Below are 12,479 nucleotides of genomic sequence, written 5' to 3' on the forward strand. Positions count from 1 at the left end.
AAAATTTGACTTTATTGATCAACACAGTTGCGATATAGTGAGACAGAGTTATTTCCCTTGCCCCATGAATTCTGGTTTTTCTTTGTTATTGTTGTGAAATTCAATAAATGAAATATTAAATTTCAAGTGAAACCAATGGTATCTACTGAATTGTCATGTCACAGTAATGAAAATGTCCAAAAGTTGCGAAAAACGATAAGGTAGAAAATTAATTATTAATTAAAACAGTTTTTGAAGACAATAAGCAAAAATTAAGCTTTGCTAAATTGGTCAAAGATTTTCAGTTTTCAGAAAATATTTACCTCCCTTTTGTTACAATTAGAACTCTCCGGTTTCTTTTTTTTTTTTTTTTTTCTTATTATGAAACTCAATTTTTGCTGATTATCTTCGAAAGCTATTTGCTTTAATAATTAATTTTTTACCTTATCGGTTTTTGTAATTTTTGGATATGTTTATTACTGTAATATGACAATTCAGTAGTCACCATTAGTCTCACTTGAAATTCAATATTTCAATTTTCGAATTTTGCTATAGTAACGAAGAATAACCCAAATTCTAACGGGATTAATTACAGCTCTTTAAACCAAAGAGATCATCAAGGGGCTATTTTTCACTCTTAACCACAGTTTGCTTTTTACAATGTGAATTCAGTCTCATGGGTCTTTATTCATGCAAGATGTTACTGCTAAAACATAATAATAGTCTTCTTTTTAGGTTAACACACTGATTACATTGTACATTTTGTATTATTCTCAACTGCATCTAAATTCTAACAACATTCCTTTGATTAAAGTTTTAAAAAAAGATTTTCAAAGGGAGGTAATTTACTAAAAATAAGCCCTTGAATTTTACTAGCTTGTGGGGGGGGGGTATATGTTTGCTTTTTTTTTCAAATCCATAACAAGAATTTGCTACGTGTTATTTCAATTATTCAGACTATTATTCTCACTTTAGTTATTCTTTTACAACATTTTGGACCAATGTTACCTTCTACCATCATCTCTAAATCTTTTACAAACATTATACACTTTTCAAACTTTATAAGCGGTTCAGGTCGGAATTCCATATTCCATTCTGAGTTTGGCATAAAGATTCTCGATTTTGACAAAGATTGAAAATCTACACCTAGAGAAGGTCAGAAGTTAGTTACATCAGTCAAAACGTAAAAATAACAACCATGATGTGAATAGTAGTCCAAATAAATAAAAGATTAATACATCTCTATCTAAAACATTTAAAAACTTTAAAACTTACTAACCTCCATTTTTTAATATTATTTACCTTTGTTTCTGTCAAATTATTGTTTGTTGACATTTTATATATATATATATATATACACAAAAGGGGCGTGCAATAAGTAATGCGCCTGACTCACTTCCCATAGCAGTAGAGCAACGAAACTTGGCACAGTTATTAGTCTTTCTCTACATAGGAACCACCCAGAGTTATACATTTCTCCCATCGTTTGATGCAGCTCTGGAGACCGTTTTTGTAGAACACCCCAGGTTGGTCCTCCAACCACGACGTGACTTCAGAAATCAAGGCTGCATCATCTGGGAAACGCTTTCCTTTCAAAAACAACTTCATGGCTGGGAAGAGGTGAAAGTTAGAGGGTGCAAGGTCAGGAGAGTAGGGAGGATGGGGAAGGATTTCATAACCACACAACCGTGCTTCTGATCTGGCGACATGCGAGTTGTGGACCGGAGTGTTGTCCTACAGGAGGGAGGAGGGTACCTTTGCTGATCTTGCCCCGCCTCTTGATTTTGATAGCTTCCCTTAATTTCCTCAAAAGAGAAGCATAATAGGCTCCTGTAATTGTGGTACCCTTTGCCAGGAAATCTTTCATCACTACTCCGTGCTGGTCCCAGAAAACTGTGAGCATGACCTTGCCAACAGAGGGCTGCACTCTTGCCTTCTTTGGAAGTGGTGAGTCTAAGTGCTTCCATATTGGCTGGGCTTTGGTCTCTGGATCATAGTGATGGACCCAGGTTTCATCCTGTGTAATCAGTCTTTTGAAAAACTTTGACTCATCTTCTTGGCACATCTCCAAATTCATTCTCGAGCACTCGACACGTTCTCGATTCTGGAATGGTGTGAGCAACCTGGGAGTCCATCTGGCAGACACCTTATGCATATGCAAATGGTCATGAATGATAGTTTCCACAGACCCTGTACTAATCTTGACACCTTGGGCTATTTGGCGAATAGTAATGCGCCGATCTTCCAAAATGGCAGCCTCAACTTGACGGACAGATGCCTCATCAATGGCAGAAGGGGGTGACCAGGTCTGGGAGCTGTTTCCACAGACTTCCGGCCATGTTTGAATTCACGATGCCAGCGTTTTACAAGGTCATATGATGGGGAATTATCACCATAAGTTTCTTTCATTTCATCAAAAGTCTCCTGTGGTGTGCGTCCTTTCAAATACAAAAACCGGATCACTGCTCGACATTCAACAGGCTCCATTTCACACCTGACTCAGTTCAAACACCTGTAAAACAGAAACAACAATTAGTAATTTGCCACATAACCTGTAGAGATATAAATCATTGCACATGCAAAAATTCAGCTAGATCAGACAACTGGAAGTGGGTCAGAGGCATTACTTATTGCACGCTCCTCGTATATATATATATATATATATATATATATATATATATATACTACAATTTGGCTGATGTGCTCTCCGGCCTTCTTCATTTGCAATAATGTGTTTATCATATTTAACTGTGACTGTTGATTCTTTCTGTATGTCGATGAATCTTACATACTTAAAATTAAATGAACTGGCGTTCAATTTTATACACAAGGACACCCATGTGCAATGCGACATAAGTCGGTACTGGTACAGCTTTTGAACTAGACAAAACTGACTTTTGCAGATGCAAAATTACACAAACAGCCAGAAAAGACCAAATGGAAATGGCCTGACGACAAAGTCAAAGCGAGGTGGCATTACAAAAAAAAAAAAAAAATACTGAAACAACATTTAAAGCAAGAAAAACAAAAGACTTCTTTATAAAATTATTCGTGTTTCAAATCTCTTGAAATAAATCTGTAATGTGACTAAATCCAAGATTTGCTGATTTGGGGATGATGATGAATATGCGGTAGTGAACTTGCTCAAATATCGTCTGCAAAAGTTAGACGAGCAATGATTTTATTAAATTTGTAGATTTACACCCGCTGTTGAATCATCACCACTCTACTCCCCCAACAAAAAAATAAGATTCTACTTTTTTTTAGACAATTAGTTATTAAAACCCTGTAAAACTTGGCAAAAAAATTATTTTGGAATTTAGAGTAAAGAATCAGTTTTATAAATAAATTGAATGTAAAATGATCCACTATTTCCGGAACATTCCAGCTTTTTTAAAGAAGTTAACAAAATCTTTTTACGACCAACTCCAAGTCCGAATGGCAAGGTTGTAAAACCACATGTAATCACTTAAAAAGTAGACCCTCGTCTAAAAATTGCACACAGGATTTATCTCCCAAATCAAAAACTTGGTTTACTGCCCAAAAACACTACAATGGCCCAAGAATTGGGGGGGGGGGGGTCATTTTATGTTAAATGTGTATGTAGAACTGATTCACCATTCTAAATTCTAAAATAATTACTTTCTTTGTTGTTGTTTTGTTTTGTTTTGTTTTGTTTTTTTGCTTCTTTCTGACAAGTTTTTTGGGGTGTTTACATGTAATCGCCTAAAAAAGTAAGTTTTTATTTTTTGTATTCGGGTAGGGCAGAGAGTGTTAATCTACAGTAATATCATAATTTCTTTTGCATGTGTTTATTAATTAAAACGTACTACAACAATGACATATGAGGTATCAAATTTTCGTCCTACATTCATAATGGGTGATGATGGATAAGTAGTTAATGACACAGACTGGAAACTTGGGTGTGCTAAGTTCGAATCCAGTTCATTCCACTGAAACACTTTTATCAAATCCACACTGAATCTTGTATCTAACCTAAAATAAATTCATAGATGTCTACATGAATATATATGTAAATTTTCTTTTTTGTTGTTGTTTTCTTTTCTTTTAAACTCTTGTAAATAATTATTTTCTTCTTTCTTTCTTTTTCTTTCTTTCTTTCATGCTTCGAATGGTCCGGCCTTCATCATCGCGACATGCAGATCAGCTTTACAATCTGAGATTTTTTTCCATGATGATCATCGTCACAATTCAACCAGCCTGGCGTGCGGCACATCACCCGTCTCGTGCACAGGTGGCTGCTTCCCTCTCACCCTGACGTCAAATAGTCAATCCAAGAAGAAAGAACAATAATTTTTTTTTTTTCTAAATGCTGAACACCCTTATCTCTCACCCACCCAAACATATACGCACCCTGACAAGTTCACAACCAACCACCCTTTTAACAACTTATCAACACTTAATAAATATATACATACATATATAGATATATACATATATATATATATCTACCTCTCTATCCATCTGTACACACACACACACAAACACACACACACATATATATATATATATATATATATATATATATATATATATATATATATATATAGTGTAAATTTAAAAATTTGTGGTAACTGGCAGTTTCAGACCAAAGCAATAATCAAACTATAATGGGCTGATCTTGTTTGAATGATCGGTTCACTATTTATCTACATTTTCATGATCTGTCCATTGATATTGAGCACTCACTTCTTGTGAATGAACCGGTGTCTACTGATAATCTAACAAGTTATATTGTCGGATTTTCTAAGTCAGACCTAAGCAGCATTTAAACTGAAAAATCAAACTTTGCTTCTGACTAGCCAATTTTTATTTGTTATTATTGTATCATGTTATTGGTGATATAATAACATACTTTGTCACAATTTATTTTTTAAAAGTTAATTTTCTCCGGTTCACACAAGTATTAATGTAAAATATTTTTAAATAATCACCAAGGGGGTATAACTCTATTTTAAATGGAAGAATATAGCAGATACAGCTAAAATTTTATTTTGTTTGCTGTACAAGCTTTAAAAAGTGTAAATAAAGTTATATATATATATATATATATATATATATATATATATATATATATATATATATATATAAAGTGTGAAAAATCAAAATAAGTCCAGAATGAAGGAATTGATAAAAGTTACATACTCTACACACTAAAATAAATAGAGTATATGAAGAATAATTATTACTTATCTAACATATAGCAGTATCTTGTAAGATTTTAAAAGTTGTACCTAAATCAAATGGGCAATTTTCATTTGTCATTATTATGCTGTGTAATTAATAACATAATAACATCTTTCATGTCATTTTTTTTATTTACTTAGTCCAGACAATTGATATAACATTTCTAAATAATTAATTAACAATAAAAATCAGCAGTCACATTTTAAATTGAAAGATATAATAGGAGTTCTCTCCCTTACAACTAAACTTTTATTTCTTTTTCTATAAGTTTAAAAACATGCAAACAAATACTCTATCAGCTACAGATTGTATGTATGTCTATGTCCTCGTGGGTGTATGTACATACAATATACATATACATACAAAATATATGTTAATTTTATTGGGTTATTTATGCTATATTATTTATGTATTTTTATTTTATTTTATTTATATTTTTGTATATTTGCAAACAAATGAAAATTAAAAATTAACATGACGGCATCCCGGGTAATGCCGGTAGGGTACAGCCAGTTATATATAAAGATTATAAAATATTGATTTAAACAATAGCAAAAAACAAATACTATTTTATATATATCATTATGGTATTTTATACTATAATGCTGTTAAACAACAACTTATTTCCGTATCTTTTTTTTTTTCTAGTTAGGTTTAATTTAATACAGTTACAATATGCGATTTACAAAAAGATTTTTTAAGTCGTACACATATAAAGAATTATGATTTTAAAAAAAAAGTTTTTTTTCTTTAAATAGTCTTAAGAACATGGAGGTGCATAAATAAGATAGCATAAAAGTTTTCCCCTTGTTTAAAAATTTGCCTTGAGAAAAGAACATTTGTATTTTTAACAATTTTTGTTCACCAAGTAGGCCCTTCATCGGGGGGTATTTTCTTAGTCGAAACAGGACGACATGAATTAGTAAAATAAATAATTATTATATTTTGTTTTTCTTTTAATTATATTCATAAGCCGTCAGATATGTACTCCAATCCTACATAGATATAAATAAGATTTTCTCAAAGTAAGATTAAAATAGGATTTTTTTAATTATAAATAATAACCAAGGGGGATAACTCATTTTAAATGGAAGAATATAACAAATACAGTTAACAAATAGATTTTATTTTGTTCGCTGTAAAAAATGTGTAAATAAAGTTATATACATGAAATATAATATAAAATAGGATTTTTTATTATAAATTATTAAAACAAATAATAATGGTCATGAAGGAAAAAAGGAGACAAACAAAGAAATGGAATGAAAATAGAGAGAAAGACATAAATCATAGACAATATTTTTTGAACATTTTTATTTTTCAAATTTAATCCAAATTTTTTTTCTTTGTATATATACTTCCTGTAGTCGTAGTGAACTTTTCAATTCAAAAAGATCTGGTTATCTATAACTCTGGCCAAAACATGTTTGAAAATGTGTAGCCAAATAATGTTTGTATAAATCAATAACATTACATCTAATAAATACACTGGATTTATATTTTATAGGTGTAAACTTATATATATATATATATATATATATATATATATATATATATATATATAATTTAAATATAACTATCCAGGGACATGTGTTGTTATTATATGACTCATCAGGGTGGCTTAATCTAGTAAGATTCAAAACCAGCACCCCAGAGTCTGGAGCCTGAAGTTCTACCACTGAGCTAATATATATATATATATATATATATATATATATATATATATATATATATATATATATATATAAAATTAAACTGGAAAATAATTTTTCAATGGTAAGGCCAACTTATCTTGATAAAAAAGCTCTACCCTGTCAAAAGGACTAAACAACAGAATAAGTAAAGAAAAAATTAAAGAAGCAAAGTAATTGTCGTATTCATATTATTTCGATTCATCGGACTATTGTTCTCATCTTGAGTGTGATGTTCACAACGTTTTGGTCAATGTAACCTCCAACCTTCTTCAGGTGTATCTTGTCGAACTCGGGAATGTTTCAGTAAAACTCAGGAATTTGAACGGAATTTCGAACTGAGCCCTTTATTTACTTCATGGGGGTAGCATGTTCTTGTTCCATCAGCCATGACTGTATAGAGGTTTCAAGTAATTTGCAATTGTATTTTTCAATTGCCAACACTGAGAATTGAACCTTCAACCTTTGGGTGAATAATACTTTTACAATTTATTTTTCCAAGTATTTTAACCACTGTGCCATGGACCCTGATGCAGTGATTAGAGTACTTGGAAAAATCAATAGTAAAATTGATATTACTGAATTATATAATATATATATATATATATATATATATATATATTGTGTGTGTGTGTGTGTGTGTGTGTGTGTGTGTGTGTGTGTGTGTGTGTGTGTTATAAAAAAAATAAAAACAACATTCTCCTACCTTTATACTCTGCACTGATGGCTCAGGGTTAAAAATGCTAACTATTGTGATCAGATTCAAATCTGAGTTTGAAACATTCATCATGTCTGGCCATGCTGTGGAGCCGTGATACAGCAAAACATTCGTTTGTATATATATATATATATATATATATATATATATATATATATATATATATATATATATATATATATATATAGCTAAATGAAATATGTAGAAGGTGGTACAATGCAGAAGTAATGGAAAAACACAAACTGAAGCAGGTGAAAAAAAATATATATAAATATATATATATATATATATATATATATATATATATATATATATATATATATATATATATATATACAGAGAGAGAGAGAGAGTGATAAATAGATAAAGAGAGGAGGGAAGGGATGCAATTACCAAATAACATCAACAAAACAGAACAGGCACTAATATGCACTAATAATAAGGCATTTAAAATGTACACTAACGTTTTTATAACAAAACCATTATGAAGGTGTGTCTATACAATCAGCACAAGGAATAACGGTTCAATCATGGATAATTTCAGATTCTCAATTAGATTTCTTGTCGGAAAATTAACTCAAAACAATCTTCTTGACCTCATTTTAGCTTTCAGCTACTTTTAAATTAAGTATATGGAGAATATTAAAAACTGATAATTATTATTGTCCAGGTGCGTCTGCTTTCTTTTGTATCTCTATTTCTTTTTCTCACTTACTTTCTAAAAATCAAAATTAAAATGGTCGTCTTTAATTTTTGGAAACCTGGATGAATACTTTTAATTAAATCATGGAATTTCCAAGTCTTTATAAAACAAAAACTAATTTCTATTTAAAATATATTAAGGAAAATTTACGGGTTCTTTAATGAATTATTATCGAAAATAAAGTCAGAATTATGAAATATAACGTGTATATGTTTCTACCCCTATTTTCTAATTAATTTGCTTTTTAAACTACAATCCGGATGTATCTGCTCTTTTTTGGTATCTTTATTTCTGTTTCGCTTGCTTTTTTTTTTTTTTTAACTAAAATTTAAATTTTGATATTTAAGCTTTGATAGTTATTTCTAAACAAACCACAGACGTTTTTTTTAAAAAAAGGTTTTTAAATCTATAAAGGTAAAATTAATTTCTACTTCATATAAAAAAAAAAAAAAATTAACCAATTCTCTTATAAGTGTTCTTCTCTCTGCTAACTAACATTAGTATTTGCAACTATAGACATGATGCGCTTGCCTTCTTTACTATTTTGTTTTCTCCCTCCCAAAATATTCATACATTTTTTCCTGGTTAATTTTTTTTCTAAATATTTATGAATAAAAACAAACCTAGCTTCTCTTTTTCAATATCATTCATAAATTCATAAACTTTTTTTTGTGAAGGATATGCCAAAAATATTTCTGGCTCATTTTTTATCTAATTATTTGAAATTCTTAAAACTAACATTAAATCCTTGGTAATAACTTCAAATTGGACCCTGAAATTTCCAAGAACACTTTAAATCTATACAATAAACAGTAATTTCTATTGAATATATATATATATATATATATATTCAATTCTCTTATTTAACTTATTTTAAGCATACAGATATTTAAATTTACCTCCTTCCATCCCCAATGGCGATTATCTGTGCGTACAATTAATATTTATAAAAAGAAAAATTTCTCAATGTACTCGAGTTTAATAAATAAAACCTAATCTATATTATATTTCTGACTGTCTGTCTGTTTGTCCTTTCCACTTTTTTCTCGGAAACTACTGGAATGATCTGGCTGAAATTTTGTATGTACTCTTTTTATAAGATACAGTGAACTGAGTAATAGGGATAAATAGAGATTAGTAAGGATTAGTCACCACACTACCGCATTTACTGTAGAAGTTTCCTCAGAAACTACTGAGCCGATCTGGCTAAAATTTTGTATGGACCTTTGTTATGATAAAGTACAGCATATGAAGTATTATGGTATGCGTTCGATGTACAATTAGGGATTAATAAGGATCATTATTTAATGCAAAAGGGAGCACAAATTTAAGCATATTCAATCATCAATTTAGCATAAAGCACTCATTTTAAGTTAATAAGCTATAACTTTTATCGTTTTTTAACGAGTTAAAAAGTTTAATATATATATATAATACGCACATTACATATAATATAAAATGCTATTAAATAAACGATAAACTTTGTCCATGGTGCTTGGAATAAGCAAAGATAATCATAACGAGAAAAAATTATACAGGGTTTTCTCTTTGTGGTTTTATATGTTTATTCCCAGTCCCGTGGACTAAATCGTTTATTTAATGGTATTACCCATGTAAACATGAGCATCAATAAAAACGCAATGTAATGCATAATATACTGTTAGAAATAAATTCCAGTGTTAAATTTGTAACATAATAATAAGATAAAAATAATAACATTAAAACATTTTTCTCTCATTAATTAAGATTGATTCGTCTTTGTTTATGGGATATCGATCTCTTTTTTTATGGGAAGGGGGGGGCTTAATGCCGGTATACCAGATTAACTATTAGAAACGATTCATTAACCAAAAGTTGTCATTTTACCTGGACGTGGGGATACAAGGTTAATACCTTGTCCAATGATATTACAGTGTAGGTGAACGAAATAGCCCCAAACTGAATTTGAATTCGGCTCAGCTGATTCCAAAGTTGGCGTCACCATCCATTACACCAATTGTGTTCCGTTTCCGTTAATTAACCATAGAGTTTTCACAGTTCCGGACAGCTGGTGCATAAAAATGAAATTAAAACTATAAAACGTAATATCTACATTAATATGTATATAAAACATCTACCGTACAATCAGTCTCTCTTTGCATCTAACAGCATGCTAGAACAAGAACAACATAACAAAGCAAAAAAAAAAAAAAGTAAACTCACTTAATATATGTATGTATATATTTACTTTTGTCTGTGTAAATAAAAAAAAATATACTCTACATATTGTAAAGCATAATACAGGTTGAAATACTTTAATTCATAAATCTTTGATTCTAGGAGAAAGTGGCTACGGATTTATTTGCGCTTATATCAAGGCAATACCCACAACAGGCCTGGCATGTTTGCCACTCAGGACCACGACTGGAACTAGGCACGATTATTGTATCACTGAAATAAGTGTTTTCTTTGTTTTTGTAAAAATGTCAAACTTTCTTTCTGAATTTATCATTTCAATCTATGGTCCCTCCCCCCCCCACAAAACATTCACAACAAACACTTGTTTAGTTTTCTTTACTTTTTTTCTGTGCCTAAAACTAAACAAAAATTCCATGAGCAAAGTTTCTTTCCTGCAGAACACAATACTGCGAGTCTGCTTCCCAGATGGCTACAACATGGTCGTTTTCAAGTCTAATGTAAACAAGTTCTTATTGAAGGCATCTGGCTAAAATTTTGTATGGACCTTTATTATAATGCAGCAAACTAAGTGTTATGGTATCTGCTAGAGATTAATAGGGATTAGTTTTTAATGCAAAAATGAGCACAAATTTAAAGATATTCAACCATAAAATTGGCATAAAGCACTCATTCTAAGTCACCACTCTATCATTTTTACCCGTTTTTAACAGACTAAAAAATCTAGTATATACATAATAAATACATAAGTTATTACATAAAATACTATTAAATAGTATAATCAAATCTTAGATAGATAACCAAATCCTACCAAATTTTCACCATTACCGATCATGTTTAGCTATTGTCCTCGAGTGGCCTCTGACTCCCTACTAAAGAAATAATAATAATTTATTCCATGATTTTAAGTCATTATTTCTGCAATATTATCTAAAAAAAGGTCCTAATTTATCTTATATGAAAAGTCTAAGCTTCCCCTATTTATGTCACTAGAATAGTTTTTGGTAATAAAAGGTAGATAAAAAAATATATATTTCATCAGTGACTTAGGACAGCTATTGGCCCGTATTTAAAAAAAATAATTCAATGGATTTCATTTTTTAAAATAGTTTCCTGATTTATTTTATATGTAAAATAAAGTTAGAGCTTCCCCTATTTACTTGACTGGAATAGCTTTGCTAACAAAAGGTAAATAAAAATAATATCTATTTCATCAGTGATTTAGGTCAGTTAATAAAAAAAGAAATCAATCGATTTTATTGATTTTAATATTTAGTCCTGATCCTGAGTCCTGATCAATATTCTCTTTTTTTTTAGTAATAAATAAAGAAAGGCAGAGGAGTTTTTACCCTGTAACATCTATCTTTACTTTCCCAGTTGTCAACATCAAGAAAAAATTCATAAGATACACTTTCTCCATGTATGTACACCGATTGTCAACCATACTTTAAGCATTTTCATTGGCTAAACAATTTAAGAATAGAAAATGTAAACAAAATCAAAGATGGTGACGGATGTATACCAAAGAAATTTTGATGAGCATTTGCAGTTAAACAGTGTATTAATCTATTTCCTATAAATATTTAAATAAAAGTGAATAAAATAATTCCTGCAGGTTTTAATGATAGTGGAGGTTATTTGTTGTTCTTTCTTTGTACGTATGTATTTATATAAGTAAATGAATAATGCTTATAGTCATAACATGTTTCAAACTAATAGGTAAAGCTGATAATACATTACTGGATATTATTTGGGAGATATTTTCAGTAATTGATATTTACTACTTTTCACATCCAGTCATAGACCCAAGTCGCATGACAACCAGGCCTCTTATAAATATTGCCTTGATATATATCTAATGGTGGACTTTGTAAAATTCACAAATGGTTGCTAAATCATACAAAGTCGTCTGACATAAAAAAAAAAAAAAAAAAATTATGGAATTATTTTTTTTTTTATTTCTTTGTTTGTCAAATAATACTTGATGATGGGGGTTGCTGAATCA

General features: G+C 30.1%; 1 protein-coding gene across 1 annotated transcript in view; it reads left to right on the plus strand.

The window, feature by feature from the left end:
• LOC145291480 (secernin-3-like) overlaps nt 1-4,421 on the plus strand; it is a 130,261-nt gene extending 125,840 nt beyond the window's left edge. Inside the window, exon 8 of the mRNA XM_080137362.1 lies at nt 4,143-4,421. Within this exon, the coding sequence (XP_079993488.1) occupies nt 4,143-4,293 (151 nt within the window). The 3' untranslated portion in view covers nt 4,294-4,421. The remainder of the gene's footprint in view (nt 1-4,142) is intronic.
• The last annotated feature ends 8,058 nt before the right edge of the window (nt 4,422-12,479 follow it).

This window comes from Euprymna scolopes, chromosome 12 (genome assembly GCF_053919585.1).
Source record: "Euprymna scolopes isolate OS-2025 chromosome 12, ASM5391958v1, whole genome shotgun sequence".
Classification (NCBI taxonomy): Eukaryota; Metazoa; Mollusca; class Cephalopoda; order Sepiida; family Sepiolidae; genus Euprymna; species Euprymna scolopes.